At 35.3% G+C, this 23,710-nt stretch overlaps 1 protein-coding gene across 2 annotated transcripts in view; it reads left to right on the top strand.

Moving 5' to 3' along the window:
* Positions 1–23,710, top strand: part of LOC123865165 (homeobox protein aristaless-like) — a 93,558-nt gene extending 69,848 nt beyond the window's left edge. The window contains exons 1-5 of one of the 2 annotated variants that reach the window (XM_045906046.1): positions 7,819–7,993; positions 12,374–12,647; positions 14,309–14,354; positions 21,463–21,656; positions 22,065–23,710. In XM_045906046.1, coding sequence (XP_045762002.1) covers positions 7,978–7,993; positions 12,374–12,647; positions 14,309–14,354; positions 21,463–21,656; positions 22,065–22,386 — 852 coding nt within the window. In that variant the 5' untranslated portion in view covers positions 7,819–7,977 and the 3' untranslated portion in view covers positions 22,387–23,710. Of the gene's footprint in view, positions 1–7,818; positions 7,994–12,373; positions 12,648–14,308; positions 14,355–21,462; positions 21,657–22,064 lie in introns of those variants that run through there. The other variant, XM_045906038.1, reaches the window with a different exon arrangement.

The raw sequence follows: 23,710 nt of genomic DNA on the forward strand, positions 1-23,710 counted from the left end.
TAATGTCCAGCAAAGCGGACCGTTAAGAGGGGTCTCTCCGTCACTCGCTCCATACAAATGTACTTCCAATTTCATTTAAATATTAAGCAACCAAAGTCCATGGAATTTTGCAGACATATTCAAGAAACTAATATCCATGTCTGTGGTTTTCCAGATTTCTGTTAAAATATTCGGTTTCAAAGTTACGCGGTCTTAAAAATTTACATACAAATCTTTGAGCCCCTGTAATTTTAAAACTACTTATTTTTAGAAAAATCTAAAACACCACAGACACAGATATTAGTTTCTAGAATATGTCTGCAAAATTTCATGGACTTTGGTTGCTTAATATTCAAATGAAATTGGAACTACGATTGTATGAAGCGAGTGACGGAGAGAGCCCTGTTAAAGTTTGCGCTAGGCTTAAACGCACCATCGTCCTACAATACGACCGAGTATAAAATTAACAAATCGCTATAATTTACATCGTAAATTACGCCTTAATAACATAGTAACTTATCTCGACCTAAGACATCTACGTTACACGACTTTACATTTGCAAAAACATTTGTTAACTCTTAATTTAATAATTATAAGGATTAATTTCGCTTGAATTCAACTTCCGCGACGGGAAATTTAATGTTGTTTGTGGTTATAATAAAACAAAGGGATACGTGCGAGTTAATTACGGTCAGAATGTAATTAGGTCTAATCAAATAACGTAATCTTTTGTGACTTTTTGCGTGGCTGAGGTATTAATGCATTTTTTCAAAGAGTGCATGTGTTTTTGAATTATTATTATCTACTGCAGGTTCCTTTTTTAGGGTTCCATACGGGAATGGTGCCAACGGGATCCTACTACTTACTAAGCCTCCGCTGTACATCCGCCCATCCGTCCGTCCGTCTGTCTGTCAGCGGACTGTATCTCGTAAACTGTGATAGGCAGAGAGTTGAAATTTTCACAGAAATATGTACCTAACCTATTTCTATTGCTGCTATGACAACGAATAGTAAAAAAATCAAAACGGCAGCCATGAAAGTTAAAACAAATTAAAAAGTATTATTTCTTGTACAACATGTACGCAACCCTTCATGTGCGATACCGGCACGCACTTGACCGTTTTTTAAACGTTCTATTCTGTCTTACTTTATAAAGTACGGTCTAAACAATTAAGTTGTTTTTGAACTTTATGTAGATCAGTTAATATGGTAGAGTTAAAAAATAAAATGGTATTTTTGCGCTTACGTAGCATTAAAATTTATAATCATCATTTTAGCACTACTTAACTTATTACTTAGGCATAGGAGGAAGTAAAACAAAAGTCAGCTATGAAACTAATATATGGATGGTACTTTTAATAATTATCTCGATCAAACCACCAACAAAATGTTACGCAAAACAATATTAATCTCCATTACGAGGTCCGACTAACTCGAGCACATATAAAATGCAATTTGCAACCGAAAGGAAGAGGAAGCGATTTTGATGCAATTTATAGATAATATATATTAATGCGTAATATGTCGTTTATTAAAGCTGATCGCTGATCGCATATCTACACCGTACGCGCCGCGCGTAATGTATTTGCTTGAGGCTAAAATTTTCGAAAAATTTTGATCATTATGCTCAGTTACATGACTTATTTCCTTAGAACATTCCCAAATACGGTATATTGGGTGGATGAATACTTATTTTTGACTACTTTATATTACTCTCAAATAATATATTCAATTTTTTGCACAGCACGTTTTACGATTTTTGCGATGAAAATGTAACAAATACACCTTCACCACCAGGACGCATTTAAAACAAAATATGATTGACTTTCGCATTTTTTCTGATATGCTGCGTTTACAGTGTTAGACAGATCTATAGAGTGTACTTTGGCTATGCTCAGATTTAAGATTCAGTTAAAACGAGATAGATTTATGCCAGCGATATAACACTTTCTCGTTTTAGGTGTCTTACTAACTCTGAGCAAAGTCTAAAATGCGCTCTATAATAAGTACATCTCAAGCTGAATAGGAGTTGGGATTTTTCACAGAAATAATCTGGTGGGTGCGGTCCATACGTTGCGGTTAAGTGTGTGCTCAGCATAATGCATATTATGCCGTGTGCATGTAACTCTGAAATACCGGACCATGTGTAATGTCAAAATTTTTCTTGCAATTATGTAATAAAAATTGCGGCGTTAAACTGATGCACTTTAACAATTTAGCAAAAAGCAGTCATGCGAGGTGCCATGTCTAAACTTTTAATTTTAGTAAAGTTTGACACAACCGTCTATTTTTGACCCCCGACCCAAAAACAGGGGTGTTATAAGTTTGACGTGTGTATCTGTGTATCTGTTTTAATTTAGTTTTTTTTTGTTTGAAATGTGGCTTGATCGAGAGTGTTCTTAGCTATAATATAAGAAAATTGGTTCAGACGTTTAAAAGTTATCAGCTCTTTTCTAGTTACTGTAACCCTTGTCGGGGCTGTTATAAATTTTTAATTTACTGTTTAATGTTCATATAATTTTATTCATTCGAAGACAACCAGCTGGCACCTCTAGAAAGATTAAATAATTGCATTGATGATTCTCACCATTTTCTAATTGAGGTATTATATATATATATATTACATAGGTATCTACTGCCAATTTGAATCCGATTTTACTAACACATACGTTCTACATCTTTCACGAGACTTTTACCTATAAATGTATAAGTATTAAGTTAAAATATAGTTAACAATTTACAACCGACTTTCACGCCGCGATAAATATAGAGGCAGCGACAAATTAATACGTACCTACGGGCTACCTTGTGTGAAGGTACAAGTAATTTATGACCCAATGTTAGGTCTTAGGTACCTTACCTACCTACCGCGCGAGTGAAATGTCAGACTTCCGATCGCCGACGATTAGTTAGAAACGAATTGAGCTATAAACTAGAAACGAGTTGACGGCGATCGAGAATTAGTCAGTGTGTAGTTGGAATAGTTTTGTCACTGAGCTATGAACGAGTGTGCGAGTGCGACGGGCAAGTAATCGCCCGTCGCGTCGTGGTATCCCTGCTCAAACTGCGCAAGTGTTTTGACCGCCAAGAGAGTGTCGCTGAGCGAGTTTTTCTTTGGTAGATTTTGTCGCTACGACAGACATTAGAGAGAGAGTTCTCGCTAGTAGTGTGCACAGACAGCAATCATATTTATCTCTTTTCTTTTATTGGTCACGGAATCATACATCATGTAAGTACATATGTTTTTTGACCATGAAAAAAGTTTATACCTAGCTAGTGGCTTCTTTGTCTATGGGAAAACTGCATCACCTACTTACCTTGTTTTGAAAATAAGAATATATAGCGTTGCCTTTAAAAATAGGAAGGTACAATAAATTCTTTGCAACAATTCAAGTAAGTATGCAATTTCTACTTACATTGTTTAACAAATAAAATTATATTGACGAATATACTTGCGCCGTATAAAAATACTTGATAAACTTAACCCTAAAATACCAACCGCGATAAAATGTTACAATTTGTCTTGCAATGCAATTAAAAATGCCAGCAACGAATTCCAAAGCTAAAAGTCAACATAAATATCTGTAACCTGCTGACTTAAATATTATATCCATACTAGTAAGTATTAAAAATGTGTCCATCTGTCTATACTAATAATTATGCAAAACTAAGCTGATCTTGATCATAGACCTATAAATACTCATCTTGATTTACCTACATAGGTAGTGTGCATTTTGTACAAGAAGAAAATAGTCAATTAAAATACCTAATACCTAAGTGAAGTACCTACTCTATAGGGTAGTATACCCTAAGTATGTGAAGTGAAGTGAAGTTAGCCAGCGCGCTGGCTAATTTCACTTCTGCAGCGTGGTGGACTATTGCCTAACCCTTCTCATTCTGAGAGGAAATCCATACTCTTTAGAGGCCGGCAATGAGTTGAAAGGATGATGGTAATGACTGGGTTTGAACTTTTGGTCTTCCGAGTGCCTACCGAGTGTTACCGAGAAGAACCAGCCAGAAACTCGGCGGTTGTTTACCTTTGTTATTTAAATAAAGCTACACACATACAGACAGTAGGACGCACTTTCACAGAGCAATTATTATTATAGATGAGGCGATAAGTTAACTCGTAAATACATCGTGAGTAAATAACTCAGTAATTCTCAAACACTGGGCGTTGTGACATGTAGCAATTTTTCTAAAAATGCACCTATCTTATTTTATTATCATGCAATTTTATGGCGGAAAAAATGCGTCTTCTCAAATTATCACCTATTGTATGAAGAATGATGATAGATAAAATACCACGTAGATAAATATAGAATTAAAAGACCTCTATGTATTAGATAGGTACATGGGTACTAGATGGGTTATCACACTAATATTATAAAGGCGAAAGTTTGTATGTGTGTGTGTGTGTGTGTGTATGTTTGTTACTCCTTCACGCAAAAACTACTGGACGGATTGGGCTGAAATTTAGAACGGAGATAGATTATACCCTGGATTAGCACATAGGCTACTTTTTATCCCGGAAAATCAAAGAGTTCCCACGGGAATTTTAAAAAACCTACATCCACGCGAACGAAGTCGTGGGTATCAGCTAGTTCCGAATAAAAATGGCGTCTATGACGCTGTCAAATTCGGGTATGAAACTAGTATTTAACCAAAAAAAAATTAAGTACTATTTACCTCGTAAGAATTTTTACTTACAAACTAAACTTAACTAAACTAGTAGTAACAAACGAGCTAGTTATTTCAAACAAAAGCGTGATCTATGGAATTACAATGACAAAGTTTTAAGAAAGAACGAATATCAACACAAGCTAGCTTCAAATTAAATTAATTTCAATCTAAGTTTTTATTTCAAAAACAAAAAATGTAATATTGGAGTTAACCTAGAATTAATCAACCTTATCAGTTAGGTATTTGTCCATTTATTCACAAGTTCTGGGAACCTCAAGAGATGACACATCGCAGTTTAAAGTAAAAACATTTAGTTATTATCATTAGAATTTAACTTGGGTTTAATTTTTGTTAAGGATGTGCAATTACATGTTATACCGAATATGATTAGGTATATATTATTAAGTTCTAAATTCTCGTATATTATAAGAATATTTAAATTAGTCCTGACATCTATGCAGATCAAAGATAAGATCGTAAGAATTGTTATCAAAATAAAGACTTATCATATTTTTAAAATTCTTAAAACAGAAATTACCTGCATGTTATTTCATCAGCATTATCAAGCGATAAAAATCCACGGCTGGGCTTATTAATATCACATAGATCTCTGGTAGACACTTCCACAGGCCACGTGCGGCGCGAAGGCATTTCTCCGCCTAATTCCTGCGAGTCCCTGCAACTCGTTTGTATTATTGTAGCAGTTAGTTCTTAGTTTAGGTAGTTTAGTCGTTTATTGAGCGAAACATAGACAAATAATTGTTACATGCAGTTAGTTTGATTCTGTCTCACCTTGTTTTAGTCAACACGATAGACGCCCTTAAGTCCAGTTGCATAACAGTTGGTTAAAGTTACCTAACGTCTACCATTATATTATAACCGTCAATAAAAGCGAAATGGGTTCACAAATCAGGGACAATTATAAACCAAAATTTTACTTTTTACCTTAATCATGGAGATATGAATACTAACTTGTGCAGGCTGCGGCCCACTCTACTTTTTAGGGTCCTAACCTGAAAAGGAAAAAGGAACCCTTATAGGAACACTTTGTTGTCTGACTGTCTGTCCGTCGTATCTGTCAAGAAAATCTACAGGGGATTTTCCGTTGACCTAGAATCATGAAATTCGGCAGGAAGGTGGGTCTTATAGCACAAGCAAAGGGAAACCCCGAAAACCGTGAATTTGTGAAAATTAAAATGTGTTCACGAAACAATTATTTTATTAAATCACATGTAGATGGCACAGTTCGTAATTAACTTATATGTTCTACATAAAAGTGTTTATCTATCATGCACAATGGTACGGAAACATTCGTGTGCGAGTCCGACTCGCACTTGACCGGTTTTTTCTTCATGGTCAAAGTTTATGGTTCTATATTCTGAGAAAGTAACTTAAATCACGTGTAAATCATAACTTGATAACTTTAACCGCAACCGTCTTAAATTAGAAGATGTTATAATTACGCATAACGTAAATATTATTGCATCAAATAGTAAGTACTTAATGATTCATGAATGACTATTATTAATGTGCCACATAATTTAATTAGTCATCTCACTACACGCTCACAGTATACTACACGTGAATCAGAATCCAATCATAGCAACACAAGTTATATGATTTTAATTCTATATAATTATATTGAATGAGGAAAATAACGATCAAGAAAATTACCTCAAATCTATACTTAAAGAAGGAAAAACTGACAGACTGATATATCAATTAAGTATAAAAACCAATGGGTCTAGAAAATGAGATTTTCCGATCCGATAGATTGGCTTAAATGGAGAATAGTGTGGGTCTTTACTTCGAAGGGGGGTTATATTAATTAAATGCTAATAAAAATTGAACGTACTGCTTGCTCTGACCACTAAAATTTAATTTACTCAGAAATAAGGCTTAAATGCCTAGTGGTTAAGACATCGGCCTATTCGAGAGGTCAGGGGTTCGATCCCGGGTATGCACCTCTAACTTATTGGAGTTATGTACACTTTAAACAATCACATATCACTTGCTTAAACGGTGAAGGAAAACATCGTGATGAAACCTGAATGGCCAAGAGTTCTCCATAATGTTCTCAATGGTGTGTGAAGTCTGCCAATCCGCTCTTGGTCAGCGTGGTAGACTATGCTCAAGCTTTTCTCATTCTGATAGAAGGCCCGTGCTCAGTAGTGAGCCGACGATGGGTTAATCATAAGACCAAAGCTGAATCAACGTATCATTTTTAAAATATCGCAAAGTAAACTGAACTTTAACACCACTGCTTAATGTATATAATTGTAATACTTGCGAGACACAAAACTGCCAAATGATAGTGTTACACAAACATGATGGATTACGAATATGTTATCTCCTAAATAATGTATAAACGATATTACGTCACCGAAGCAATCACTGATATAAAAACCTAAGATAAAGCATTATGTTAAGAAGTCACAAATAAGATAAAGTTGAAAACTAAAACCCGACTGCGATCGTCTTAATAAACGCTGAAATATTAGAGTAAAATTGTTTTTCTGTCACTTTATTCTTTTCTTCTCAGATTCTTTCAGAATTTTCTCCTCTTTCATTTGACATCCCACTCAAATAAATAATTTACAGACCTCCGCTTTTTTTATGTAAAATCCATTAGGTAAATTTTTTTTTCGTATAAAATATAGCATATTATGTCCCCCAGACCTTTACAATAAATCAATTGACACCTCATTCATCAAAATCGGCCCAGTAGTTTAGGCACTACGGTGAAACACACAGAATCTGGATACAAACATACATACATACAGACTGCTAAAATCATAACCCTTCCTTTTGGCTTTGCCGCAGTCGGGTAAAAATAAGAGTAAAAAAACCTATTACCTATAAATAGGTAAATAAACCAAGAAGGTGCCAGGAATGCTGGCTGCATTTTCACGCTGTTATACCGTTTGTTGCGTAGATAAAAAATGAGCCAGGCTTCCTGTTCAAAGTGATTAATTAGAGTGATAATTTCGATATTTGGATGTTAGCTTATCGATTAATAAGTTGAATTATCTATGCATTTATATTTCAAAGGAACTGTGAATCTAGTATTTTCATATCAATGACACACAACGACATATTTTATGGACACACTTTGATAAAGTTCGAGTGCAAAGGAAGTTGCATTATCAACGCCCACCTTATCATACTGTAATTAGGATTCGTACCTATTATGACTGTGTTAAGTCACTCGTGCGGGAAAACCCGCCAGTGTGTTGACGTGTGTGTATCTGTGAAGTGCTATATCAAAGACTTTACATGGACTCGTGCGTACTAATGTTGTTATAATTATTTGTTATGGGAATTGGAATCGGTGAGTTAATTTTTTTAATAATGCCGAGTATAATAATGCTACAGGCGAATGAGGTTCACCGCTATTGCGCAAATATAAAATGCTTACATTAGAAGTTTGAACAATAGACGTATTAAAGAATCTCTATTATTCATTTGAACGAAGTTGCAGTTGTATTTTGACCGTTTATAAAAGCAAAATGAGTTGCACGATTCCAGACCAAAATTTTACCTTTGAACCCATCTTAGAAATAGAAACAAAAGGATTTTTTATTCAAATAAACTTGTACAATTGCTTTTGAATCGTTAATCATGGAAATATGAAAACTGCCTTGTTAGCTTTGCTTTTATTGGTGATTGAAGTTTAACGATAACGATTATGTTTAACCACCTGTCATGCAACTGGCCCTTAGTGTGAAGCTTGTGCGGAATAGTGCAGGGTTCGATGTTAACGTTAGTGATATAAACCTGTAAAGCAGCAACACGCAGCATGTGTTATAAAATGCCCACCCTCCCGCTACTATACATGCATTAAAAGCAAGTAACCAAGCAACCATTCGATTCGCACCTACTGGTGCGTGGTGTGGTGTTGCGTGGACTACCACAATACCACACAAACCTCTTCACAAACATACCCTACGTATGTAGTACGCAAGTTTCATTCTGACCTTATTCTAACTAATTGAATAGGTACGGTCTGGAGAATGGCAAGTTATAATCAACTTTTTATCACGGAGAAAGAGTTTGCACAGGTTTTTTAAAAACCTAAATCCAAGCGGATGAAGTCGCGAGTCTTGTACATGTTTCAGAAGAGAATTATTTTTACAATTAACTTGTTCAATTTAATCTATCTTAAATTACATACCTATTTATTCAGTTTTCCTGTAAATATAGGTACTTACATGGTGGACAAAAAGAGTAATAATACCGTAATGAAATTACCAGCGTAGGTAGGTACAGTTAATTTAATAAACAATGAACTTTGTTTATGTACATTCTAGCACATCAACGGGTCGTTATTAATTATATCTTATTTTCTGCATGGAAATACGTAAGGGCAAATTCACATTTTATCTAAAATTTTAAGATTTTTGTTTCATTTTTTAATTTATTCATTTTATTCGTGAAGACATACAGACAAAATAGGTACGTCTACGTCAAAATAATAATAGGAGTATGTAGAAAAAAGTCTACTTAGTCTAGTAATATGTAAGTACTTATATACTTTTTATCGATTACAAGTATATTTTATCAATAACATTATGCTTAACATTTCAAAACCAAATTACTTTAACGCTAATTACGGCCAATATGGCCATCCAACTCCTTTATTAATATAATTTCTTATACAAAGAAAAAAAACTCTCCCCGCCACCACCACTCCCGAAATCAATTCGTGGCTACGGCCATGATTCAAACCAAAAGTCTTGAACGATGTAAAAACAAAAGACGTATTAAGAAGATACGCAGAATCAGATTGTGTCTCACGGTGTCTGAATATAATAATAATTAATATAATTGATTAAATAAATGAAGTATGGCTTGAAACATTCAAAGGCGCGCCTGTTCGTCTTAAAACATACCAAGCATTGTATACAGAGCCTAATTTTCTAGAAGTTAACGTATAATGGTGGACCAATTATGGCAACACCATAATAAGAGTGTAATTAAGTTAATAGCATTAATTTATTAAATGTCGATTGATTACAAGAAACAGAGGTCAGGGCTGGCCCTGCCGCTAATAATACAATTACAAATAAATCACGACAGATTTGGTCGAAGAGCTGGTGGGAAAATTACAGAAGGTATTTAATATGGCTCATTCTGTTGTGTACAATCTCTAAACTAAACTAAAATGGCAGGTTCAAATACCTATATTGGTATCCCTAAGGAAAATTAGATTTAGACTTATCAATTTAGTTTAAACAGTTGAAACTCCTAACTTCTTGTTCATATTTTAGAAATAGACTATTGTGAGTGTTACAACAATCTAAAAAGCATATTTCGGTCAGTCGATGAAGATGTCTAGAAAGAGCAACCCTGTAGGTTAGAAAAGTGAGACGCGTGTGGAATTATAGGTACCAATCGACAGAAATTAGTACTACAAAATTTAATTATTTTGATTAGTGATAGTTCAGTTGGGTATAAGAGCTACAAATGATAATGCTCATCCGCAAACATCAAGGGCGTCGTCTCACTGTATGTATTTACGCTGTGGCGGTAATCATAATCAAACACTCAATTAAATTCTCCGCCAGCTTCCCTGCTACCGTGGTATTTAAATACGATTATTATATGTATCAACAAAAACAATCGAGATTTTTTTTTGTTGCGTGGAATTTTGCGTTGATTTTATCTAAATCTGCTTATAATACTATTAATTATTATTTTATTATATTAATTGGATATGAACCTCCGTATTTTATTACCTGATTGTGTATTATCATAAATGTAAAAGAACATGGCACATATTCTTGTGTAGTGTGTAGCGCCGCATCTAGTTGAAAAGAGCAACCGCCGAGTTTCTTGCTGGTTCTTCTCGGTAGGAACGGCATTCCGAACCAGTGGTAAATTATTTGACGATTCAAAAACACTTGTAAAAGTTTATTTGAATAAAAATCTATTCTATTCTATTCTAGTGTAACATTTATATCGCTGTTCCTAAACAAGGAAACTCGTGTAAGAAAACAGAAACTCGAGGAACTGGCTAATTGCAAAAAATCTTAAAATAAAATCGTTATTTCGCTTTTATTTCCTTAACCTTAGACATGTCCAGTTTATTATGTAGCATTACCAGCATTAAAAATGCAAATTAAAGAGGCTCAAAGCTATAAAATATGCACCCCTGACCTTATTTACCATTAACTCGGATTATAAAATATCAAACTTACTATAAATATTTAACTACGTACCTAATTGGAGATACTGTGCACTAATTATATTTTTTTTATATTTTTAGGGTTCCGTACCTCAAAAGGGAAAATGAATATTTATAGGATCACTTCGTTGTCTGTTAAGAAAAGGGAATCAAAACCATATCAAAACCTACAATATGTTTTGATATGTAGACTTCCCTAGAAGTACTTCATCAACCTAGAATTATGAAATTTGGCAGATAGACAGGTACTTAGTTATACGTCTTATATCACCTAGGTAAAGGAAAAAATCCGGAAACCGTGAATTTGTGGTTAGACCACAAAAAAAATTGAAATGTGTTCATGAACAAATAATTAGTTTACCTAAATGACAATGAAGATGGCGCTGTCCGTTATTAACTTGCAGTGTTGCGCATAAAAATGTTATATCTTAAACGATGGTATTGAACCCTTTATTTGCGAGTCTCGCACTTGACTGATTTTGTATGGAAATAATCTTATATGTTATAATATAAGAATTTTATGTAAAACCCAGTAGAATAATATAATATTAATGATTTGACTAATACTTTACTACATATCATCTCGTATCATTGGTTGATGTAAAATTATAATATGATGTAGGTATTAAGCTACCTATGTTTATCATATAATATCTATATATCTATACTAATAAATAAAATTGGAGTGTCTGTCTGTAATTTCGAAATAACTACCTCATATTAAGCTCATATGGTTATTTGAACGATACCAACACTGAATCACACGTTTTTAAAATTTTTGTCTGTCTGTCTGTCTGTCTGTCTGTCTGTCTGTCTGTTTGAAAAGGCTAATCTTCGGAACGGCTGGACCGATTTTGACGGGGTTTTCACAGACAAGTAGAGAATTGACCTGGGAGTAACATAGGCTACTTTTTTAATCGACTTTCAAAAAGGGAGTTGTGTTTTTCTACCTATGTACACCGAAATCTCCGAGATTTCTGAACCGATTTGCGTCATTTCTTTTTTAATCGATAGAGGAACTTCGCGACATTGTTTCATAAAAAATTTGGAGTCCAACTCCTCAATCCTGATGCTGCAGGGGATCTGACCAATCCACGCGGGCGAAGCTGCGGGCATCAGCTAGTAATAAATAATTTTATTCTTACTTATTTACATGCATGATTTTTAATAATAAGAAAAAATATAAGAATCTTTTAGAATAAGAACCTCACTCATATTTTGATCTACTCGTATTCAAATCTACATAAATATATTATACAGAAGAAGAAACTACTTACTTATTTATTAATAGGTATCAAAGTACAGCTAAAACTATTGGGTCTAGAAACTTAAGATTTTCTATATTACGTACCTATACTTATTATAAGTAAATTCTCAATATAGGCCTCCACTAAGAAAGTATTTTGAGAAGTTCTGCCTGATTTTTGAAAAAAACTAAATCTACCCGGACTATGACTTAAGTTGCAGAATCAAGATAATAGTTACCTATATTTCGACTAATTCTAAATATTTTGTTATCCACAGATTACTTCCACCAAGACACATACCAAAAGTACACCAGCATGGGGTTATCAGAGCTACCAAAAGACGATTCCCCGAGAACAACTCCTGAGCTATCCCGAGCTGACCAGTCACCTGCTTCGGAGAGGCCGCTGCCAGGCTCTGCAGACAGCGACGATGCTGATGACTTCGCTCCTAAGAGGAAGCAGAGGCGGTACAGGACTACATTCACGAGCTTCCAGCTAGAAGAACTAGAGAAGGCTTTTTCTAGGACACATTACCCTGATGTATTTACTAGGTTAGTATTTTTAACACGTCTTTATAAACTCGCGTTCTTGTCGGTGTGTTTGTTCATTTGTGTGTTTGTCTGTTCGATAATTTTGCAATCGATTTTAAATTAACTTCCTGATAAGCTACAGGCTTGAAATTTTAAGCATTATTATCTCGCTTTCATGACTCTCTGTTCTCAAACACTTGTTTTAACGGTGAAGGAAGCATCGTGAGGAAACCTGGATGCCTAAGAGTGCTCCACAATGTTCTAAAAGATGTGCTTTACCAATCCGCACTTGGCCAGCGTGATAGACTATGGCCCATACCCTTCTCACTCTGAGGAGAACTGTGCTCGGTAGTGAGTCGGTGACTTCAACCACAGTTCACGACAGGGAACTTCTAAAAAACATCGAGGATTCAATGTCACTGGCAGGCATCAAATCGTGTCATATATTTGACAAAGGTAGCCCTATTGTAGCCTTATTTTTAACCCCCGACCCAAAAAGAGGGGTGTTATAAGTTTGACGTGTGTATCTGTGTATCTGTGTATCTGTCTGTGGCATCGTAGCGCCTAAACGAATGAACCGATTTTAATTTAGTTTTTTTTGTTTGAAAGGTGGCTTGATCGAGAGTGTTCTTAGCTATAATCCAAGAAAATCAGTTCAGCCGTTTGAAAGTTATCAGCTCTTTTCTAGTTACTGTAACCTTCACTTGTCGGGGGTGTTATAAATTTTTAATTTACACTTGTTGTATGATTTTACGTCACCATAGATAGCCTAATATTAGATTCAGAATCAAACTGAGAGTTTCCCAACTCTAGTCCTCTCTGCTTCAGCTATGAATCATCAAATATTTGTTAGGTATCTAGATAGGTACATCGCTAGTCATCGATAAACTAAAAGCAATAGTAATTTTCATTAATACTCTTATCGTTTTTATAAAATATAAGGATATAAAAGTATGAATTAAAGTCTAATTTTATCTGAGATAACATCATTAATAAAATTTGTGACATGATAAGATTTTGGTGACAACAATCGTCACTTTAAATTAAAATAAATCTCTTTGGTGCTATTAATTTTGGCTTTTATTGGATTGCGGTTATTTTTAGTACTTATCGGACTAAACTATACGTATGAAAATTGGAAAGCGCTTGTTTTGGACAATACTTACTACATTTTTTTTTTAGCCTAAATCTAAAAATTAAACATATTTGCTCGATGGAATAAATACGTAATGATATGTACTACCAATGATATATGCATTTGACGAATCAAAAGAAATGTTTACTGAATAAATAATTCTTTCTATTTCTAGAACTAGCAAGATTTCTAACAGAAATAGCTCTAGTAAGAGTTACTCTTTAAACTTTACCTTGTTACCAAAGAAAATGTAAAAAACAAAAGTAGACATTATGAAATACTAAGTTTTTAATGGAAACCCATCATTTAAAATACCTGTGATGTGAGTAGGTATTATACTATTCAAAAAGGTGTTTTATTGTTAATAGGTTATTTGGTCATATCCTTTAAACTTTTCGTTTTTCTGAAATCATATCCATTGCTTTTAGTAGATGCCAACTCTAGGTATATTTCTCGCTCTAAATCTCAGCACAAAGCTACCAAATGTACCTCTATCGTTAAGTTAAAATCAGTCATGTTGTAATAGACTCACAATTGTTTGTTACAGAGAGGAGCTCGCAATGAAGATCGGTCTAACAGAAGCGAGAATACAGGTATTACAATCAAATTAAAATATTTCCGACACGACATCGTGAATGGCTGTAATTCCCCTAATTGCCAATTACTGTACAACCCATTGATTATGGTGATTAATCGAGCCTGATACAAATATAAGTGCATGTAGCGAAATTACAGTCAAATTACACGACGTACTACCTTCTTACTTATTTGTCTTCTTAGTACCTACCTACCCATTATAATATTATTTAGGAATGATGAAATACTTTTTTGTTTATTTTTTTAAATTCTTATGCAATTTAGCCTTTGACTACATTCTCACCTGGTGGTAAGTGATGATGAAGTCTAGGGTGATGGAGATATCTTTAAAACAAAAACTGCGATTGGCACTTGCGACGGTCACTCTATCATCATCATCATCAACCCATCGGGTCTGAGCACGGGTCTCGTCTCAGAATGAGAACAGCTTGACCATTTGACAGCCAGAGAGGCCATTTAACACCTTTGAGAACATTATGGAGAACTATGGCATGCAGAGATAGCAAGTGAAAAGGTACAGAAGTGTGCCTTTGAATGAATAGGACGCTTATCACTGTTTTTGTACTGTACCTACTTATAGGAGATCTCTATTCTTCTTATACGTCATTTCCAAGGGAAATGTCCTAAAACTACTAAACTTGAATCCAAAGTTCGTGACGTCGATTACTGAATGAATACAAATCCAAACTCATTGCAAAGTAAAATAGTCATGTATATTCCGTGTAATCATACCGTTTTGTTCGCCGGGTCCTCAATTGCTTATTAGCAACTTACCGGGTTGAATTTCTCCCGAACAAAAACACATTTGCTCATTTGCTGTCGTGCGTTTTGCTCACGGCAATTATCTGCATACAAATTAGGCGGGATGCGATAACGACCGACCAATCCCACGTGAGACTATTTCTGTAACAGCTTAATTATGTTCGATAGGCCCGAATATATTTTATCGTGCTACTTATTTAACTTTAACAGGGCTCTCTCCGTCACTCGCTTCATACAATCGTAGTTCCAATTTCATTTGAATATTAAGCAACCAAAGTTCATGAAATTTTGCAGACATATTCTAGAAACTAATATCTGTGTCTGTGGTGTTTTAGATTTTTCTAAAATTATTATCGAAGGTATTTTTATCGAAAACTATTATGCATAAAAATAAATAAAAATCTGTTTTAGAATGTACAGGTAAAACCTTTTCATATGATATCCCACTTGGTATAGGTACCAAGTTACATTGAAAATACTAATTACATATTATTATTTGTTCATGAACACATTTTTTTGTAACCACAAATTCATGGCTTTCGTGATTCATGGTCAACGGGAAGTACCCTATAAGTTTTCTTGACAGACACGACAGACGGACAGACAGACAGACAGTCTGTAGTGTATATTCTGTGGTAGAATAGTGAAGGTGCAGGTTTACTTATCATTTGATGCCACACATCTTCGATGCAGCAAAATCTCGTCACTATCCTGACGTCCAAAAGTTAACAAATTCCCACATTACAGAGCATTTAGAGAGCAATTACCGCCAGTTGCTCGCACAGAGGCAATCTCACAGCTCCCATCTGTTGATAATGGCAGCATTTTTCAAAAACTCCTTTAGTAAATGAGTCATACCTACACAATTTAGCTTTATGGCCGTACTAGCCGATGCCCGCGACTTCGCCCGCGTGGATTTAGGTTTTTTGAAATCCCGTGGGAACTCTTTGATTTTCCGGGATAAAAAGTAGCCTATGTGCTAATCCAGGATATTATCTATCTCCATTCCAAATTTCAGCCAAATCCGTCCGGTAGTTTTTGCGTGAAGGAGTAACAAACATACACACACACACACACACACACACACACACACACACACATACAAACTTTCGCCTTTATAATATTAGTGTGATAATTTCATTATGATTAAGTGCCTTAATGTACGCCAGTCATAAAAGTAATATTGGATGGAATTACGCATAATATGTTATGAACAACGCCAATGGTCAATATGACTTTATGAGCTAGAGATGTTCCAAACGAATTAAATAATAATACTTACCTAATAGTATCCGAATTGTAATGTCTATACAATGGTTCTCTATATACCTACCTATTGCCTAAATATCTTGACTTGACTCTATAGCTGTTCTTATGAATCACCCGTCCCCATTTCTAAGGATTATTGATATCTGCTTTCGTAAAAGATGGTTATACCTAAGAGAAAAGGGTTATACTTAGAGAAGCATATAAGTAGTTACTAGTTCTAGCTAGGTACCAAATTCAACCAAATTTTTTCTCCAATAACCTAAATAAAGACAAAGTGTGATAGCTCTCTATAATTTTTATTGATTATCCATACTTCCATACTAATATTATAAATGGGAATGTGTGTCTGTCTGTCTGCTAACTTTTCACGGTCCAACAGTTTAACCGATTCTGACGAAATTTGGTACAGTGTTAGCTTATATCCCGGGGACGGACATAGGCTACTTTTTATCACGGAAAATCAAACAGTTCCCACGGGATCTTAAAAAATCTAAATCCACGCGGACGAAGTCGCGGGCATCCTCTAGTCTAGTACAAATATGAGTCGAAAAATCTTTAAATAACTTATTTGCCGATATTATCATTCTCAAACAATCTTTTTATTTAAAGTAATTAAACATCACATAAACGGCCGAAATTTATATTGCCAATAAAAAGTGAAAAAGTAAAAGCTTGATTACGGTATCATCAGGGCCGGACAGCTGATCGACGAAGAACGTTTTAGCACTCAAATCCGAGGACTGGTTCCAGCGATTACGCGAATACGTTATACGACGGACGACTCAACTCTCAGACTATTAAACCTTAGGGTTGTTACAACAGATGTCAACAAGTGTAAATTAAAAATTTTCAACACCCCCGACAAATCATTTTCAAATAAATAATTATGTATATCTAGGCAACGTCCATCTTGACAGCTTGACATTTGTCAATTGACACTTGAATATTATGAACCTAAGGGTTCCCTTATCTAACCTTCTTTTCTACAAGAAAACTAGAAAATAGCTGATAACTTTAAACGGCTGAACCAATTTTTTTGGATTATAGCTAAGAACACTCCCGATCAAGCCACCTTTCAATCAAAAAAAAGTAAATTAAAATCGGTTCATTCGTTTAGGCGCTACGATGCCACAGACAGATACACAGATACACAGATACACACGTCAAACTTATAACACCCCTCTTTTTGGGTCGGGGGTTAAAAATAGTTGGCCGGTTCCGTTGAAATGGTTTCCAGGTAGAGTGGTTTGACACTATTGATTTTGCTGCGCTCATTTTACCCGCTTTACGCCTGCGCTTCATTTTCAATGAAAAATCCAGCATCATCTATGTGCCGATGTCAAAGCTGAAGACATTCCAGAAGATCCAAATCCAAAGAAAAAAATAACAAAAAGTTAAATAACAGAAACAACAAAAAAATAAAATAACAGAAAACTAAAATGACGGAAAATTAATTAAAAATATGTTCAAATGGGTCCCACTAGCAGCGGGGTGGGTTGGACCCAAGCCACCAGTGGTCAGGGCTCCAGAGTTAGGAACCTCCTCACAATGCGTGCCGTCTCAAGAAACACTTCTGCATCTTACCCTTGATCCAACAGTTAAGCGATAGTCTCCTAAGATGTTGGTCGAAACTATTCGCAATAAGACCATGGGCCGATAAACACACCCATTACTATTATAAGTAGGACAAGCCTCGCTTTGCTTTCCTGGATTTTCCGGCCATATGACAACCCTAATTAAGCCGCACCTGACTTCGTCGGTGTCTTTTTTCCAAACAGTACTCAACTACTCAGCATTCTTGCAACGTGTCTACCTCCAATTACAACGTATAAATTCGTACAACCACACCGAATCATCTCGCAATACGAATGTAGGCTTAATGAAAACATTAATGTCGAAACAAAATCAACTTTATTAGTCAATATATTAGGATCAGATTAACTCGTCCGTTCGCAATTTAAGATGCACAATGCGTTTATTACTTTATAGCAGCTATAGATATGCCAATTTTAAATTTAATCTTAAGTCGGCTGCCAACTTACTGGCACATTCTTGTTGGATATTTTGTAAATCCATATCAGATTATTGACTAGCTTGAAATATGTTGGATGTCGAATATAGCATTTTTGTGTTTAATAGGTCTTACTTACTACACAGGTGTGCTTTCAACTTGCTTTTCTACTTACGTTAGATGCATGCACTAAGTATCCAGATGTACGCCTGTGCGCTGCCTCATGTTCGCTGGCAATTATAGCGCATACCCAAAATCCTTTGGTGCACTCAATAACGTACGCATTCTCTGCATCATCTCCCTTGTTTATGATGCACAATTTTTATATAAATTAATATTATGCGTAGATGCATGCACTTTTGCATGCATTGCATCAGCAGATAACGTATACCTACGATGGTTAAAAGTAAAGTTAGACCATAAATTATAGTCCTTTTTTTACGTGCGTAATCATCACGGATACCGCACCGTGCCCAAAACTCGATTTAATTTTTTTTATAGAATTCTTAGTACATATCGGTAGCCGACTTGTCGGCACGTCTGTAGAGGCTTAAACCGGTGTCCGTTAACCACGACATTTAAAGAAACTGGCCTTTGCGATTTTTTCACTGAATCGCATTTATCATAAGTGAATTAATTTATATTACCATAAAAATATCGGCTTTCATAATGACTGTGGCTCGTCTTCGGTTCATACATATTTAATGATAAAATTGGATCAATATAGTGAATAAATCAATCAATTTAATTTTTTCCTTCGCCTTCAAGGCTGATGGGCCGCTGATGGCTTTTGTAATATATTGGTTTTTTTTTTTTGTAATTTTAAAGATTAGAAACAATGACTTTCTAAGCATGGACACATCGTGGCATACAACACAAGAGCCCAAACATGGCACACGTTTCTAAATTCACCCTATGTAGCTTCAACTGCTCCATTTATACATTCCCGCTAACATTCAAGTCCTGTAAACTAACCTCAGTGATTAAGCCGTAATGTAAATCGATTATTGCACTCGAAGCTGAATAAGGTGATTTTAGAAGCAAACTTGAACAAAAAATGGAATGGAGTAGTGTAGCACTATTAATTTTTGTTATTTCTTTGAGAGATTTTTCGTTTTTGTAAATATGAAACTATTATACTATATCTATACTATATACTATTCTGCTCGTGCTGATTCACTGACTGACTGACTGACTGACTGACTGAATGACTCATTTGATCACCTCTTCTGTAAAATTTTGTATGTTTTTTTTTTTTACCGATGGTTTCGTATAGAGGACAAAAAATGATTCGGAGGAAAAATATGGATAGAGCTGATGATTGAGGATTTCGGTGAGGAGCACGGCCAGGGTATTGAAGATAGGTGGGGGGTGCTCGAACAAATGTCACTCAGAACTTCATCCAATTGACAGGGAGCTGAAAAATAAAACCAAAATGGCGGATTCAAGATGGGCCTTGAATCAAGATGGCCAAAGGCCTCCCACCAGCCAACCTAAACCAATTAAGAAAATCTCAATCGGCCCAGCCGGGAATCGAACCCGGGACCCTCGTCATACAAATCCACCGCGTTACCACTGCGCACTGGAGGTCGTCAAAAGATCTATCTATCATTGATTAGAAACAAAAGAAACAAAAAATGTTGTAAGCTCTTAGGTATTGAAATCAGGTTATCAATTTAAATATCAATTTATAGTTTATACCATAAGTAGGTACCTACTTACAGATTGATTGCCATCTAACCTTACGTTAGTTAAAGTCCTTATCAGATGTTTAAAGATAAGATAAAAGTTTTAGAATTCCGGAGGAAAAGCACCTTAACGGTCTAGTCTGCCGCCTAGATAAAACTTCAGTCTTTGACAATAATTCTTATAGTTCGCGACAGGTCGACATGGCATAAAGAATATAATTATTACTGCATTATACTGTACTAGCTGATACCCGGTTCGCGTGGATGTAGGTTTTTTAAAATTCCCGTGGAAACTCTTTGATTTTCCGGGATAAAAAGTGGCCTATGTGCTAATCCAGGGTATAATCTATCTCCATTCTAAATTTCAGCCCAATCCGTCCAGTAGTTTTTGCGTGAAGGAGTAACAAACATACACACACACACACACACACACACACACACATATACAAACTTTCTCCTTTATAATATTAGTGTGATGTGATAGTATAATACGGTGAAATTCGAGAAAAAGTAACAGACGTACAAACAGATATATAAGATAGATGTATTTTTTTAGCGCTCGAAGGAGCCTCAGTAATCAGGCATAATGGAAGTCGGTCGAAGAACGAGCATACGTAGCTAATATAATAGGTAGGCATATTTGAAGAGCCTCAGCTTTCTTCAAGTCTCAAAGAAATGAATACGAAGCTTTTCACATCGCAAAGCAAGTCTTTCTACTTTAAAAACAGATTCAGATAGGAAGGTTTTCTTAAATTTGGCTCTATAAACAGGTACACCGCTGTGCCTATTTTGGTACCAACAGCTAAAAACTAAAAATGTCGCCACAGGGTTCCCTCATTATACCTAATTCAATATACATTCCCAAACTGTACACTAATTATGAAAAAAGATTGTAATTTTATCAAATTGTCGTTTTTGGCCAACACAGGCGGGCCAGCTAATGTGATGGACAGCAAATAAAATTTAGACCACAGAATAAAGAAAATATGATATAGAAGGGGTAAAGAAGAACTCGTGACGCGGGTGACTAATGCGTGTAATTTATTGTAAAAACAATGTATTAGTATGTCGGATGCAAAAGATATGCTTTCATATTTTTACTATTTGTATGAGTGATAAGCTAGAAAAAATATTCCAAAAAAACCGACCTCAAAAACCATAAACACTAAAAAGTAAAAAATAATTTTTGTTTCTACCCGTGTAATGTAAATGAACGTCTTTTTAATATTAATATAGGTACTTAGACATTTATTTACCTGATAAACATTTCAATAGGTACCTAGTAGGTACCTTACTAGTAGGTAGGTACTTAGTTATTTATTGCCAATATCAAAATCTAATCCAAATCCAATCTCAAATACTAATTCTTTTCAGGTTTGGTTCCAAAACCGTCGGGCAAAATGGCGTAAGCAGGAGAAGGTGGGCCCGCAAGCTCACCCCTACAACCCCTACCTGGGAGGGGCTGGAGCTCCCCCGCCGTCCGTCGTCGCGTCCATGCCGAACCCCTTCACTCAACTTGGCTTCGGCTTCAGGAAGCCGTTTGACGCAAACACTTTGGCTTCGTTCAGGTAACGTTGAACTACCCCAAGATAGTCAATCATTCAATTCAAAAAATCTTATAGACTAAACTGGCTCACTTTGTCATGTGACCTGAGAAATATACCTACCTACGACGGAGCGCCCCTTCACAGCAATCACACTAATGCCTATAATTATAAAGGCCAAAGTTTGTGTGCATGTATGTGTGTATGTTTGTTACTCTTTCTCGCAAAAACTACTTAACGGATTTGGCTGAAATTTGGAATGGAGATAGATTATACCCTGGATTAACACATATTATAGGCTACTTTTTACACCGGAAAATCAAAGAGTTCCTACGGGGTTTTGAAATACCTTAATCCACGCTAATTCTTTGCTCCTTTTTTTGAATCCTTTGCTCACCTACCAAAGTGTAACATAAAGTTTTTCTTCAACAGATACGGCAATTCACCGGTACTGAGCACTCAATACCTCGGCGCTCCACTCTCCAGACCGCCTCTATTCACAACCCCACTATACTCCACGACACCTCCCTTCCACTCCCTTCTAGCTGGTCTCGCGGCACCCCCTCGTCAGTCCCCCGACCCCCCTTCAGTCTCTCCTCCAATATCCCCAGGAAGTGAATCCCCCCCGAGTCAGCAAGGGCCGGAGGTAGAGCGACGAAGTTCTAGCATCGCAGCATTGAGACTAGCGGCAAGAGAACATGAAATACGGCTAGAAATGTTGAGGCAAAGACATCATACGGACTTGATTAGTTGAGCTTAGCCCGAGGTGATAGCTTGGTCAAAGGTTTTTATACAATGAGTGAAGATTGTACGAGCTTGGGATAACGAACAGCATTTTGGATTATGCTAAATTCATATTATCTTTGAAAAGAAATAGAAAAGAAAATCAAAAAGCTTTTAAGCCCATGCAAAATTAAATTTTGAAAGAGGTTTTATTTATTTTAATGCCCCGTTTACACGGTTGGTGTGCACTCGACCTAGTTGATATTATTACGATTTGAACGTAGCATAATTTAAAATTTATTTTAGTTAAATTGTTACTGGCTGTGGCGAGAATGTCGATCGAAGACCTTAGATTAAGGTGGGAATAGGTACGAAATAAATTGCCTTTTGACTTCAAAATTAAATTATACTTGTCATAGTAGTCATCTTAATTAATACTGAATAAAAACAACACATAACTTAACTTATTAAGAAATAATTATTCCGGAATAGTTAATTGAGTTAACTTTACTCGATCTGTGACATCGTTAATGTTCTTTTGTAATTGATTGAAATATAGCTTCATTTTTTCTTAGTCAGTAGCAGTTTTAGAACAAGCTGTTCATCCACAAGAATATATAAAGCTACGGCTTCACAAAATAATTGTATACTTTATGTACTTATATTGTACTAGATAATTATTAAAGTAATCGTAAATAGTTATATGATCCGTCCAGTTATGACTTATTGTTATTTATTGTATTAAAGACACCTACCCATAGAGTATGTTTTATGTCCTACTACAGAAAGAGATAATGTAAATAAAAAAAAAGTTTTCATTTGTATAAAGAAAGCATGATTAAATATCATCAAAGACAATAATTGTGTGGAATAGAAGAAAATAAATTAAATTTTATAATAATGTAATATAGCGCTGCCACTATAAAAGTACACTTGTTCTACAAATACTCGTAAGTAGGTACCTACATAATATTTATTCCGATAATATAGGCCACGACATTTGAAACTACAAAAGTTTTTCTGTCTGACACAGTGGTCAAGTTGTGCTGACGCGCAACATTTCAGTTTATTATTTTATTTATTTGTAGAGGAGTGTACTTGCATGGTGTGAACGCGGCATATCCAAATAAATTATAAAATCATTACTTAGTAGTTTTTATAGAAAGTTTCGGGAATTCAATAATAAAAATTTAATGCAAACTTTATGATATTTACTTTGTTGATAACACCAAAGAAATACATTCCGAGAAGCTTGATACCAGAATGTTTTTAACCTATAAATATTCCTGTACAAAAAGGGTGATTTTAAAGTAAAATCATTATAAGGGTTCCATGAAATAAAAGGTTTTTTTAAC

This window comes from Maniola jurtina, chromosome 1 (assembly GCF_905333055.1).
Source record: "Maniola jurtina chromosome 1, ilManJurt1.1, whole genome shotgun sequence".
Taxonomy (NCBI): Eukaryota; Metazoa; Arthropoda; class Insecta; order Lepidoptera; family Nymphalidae; genus Maniola; species Maniola jurtina.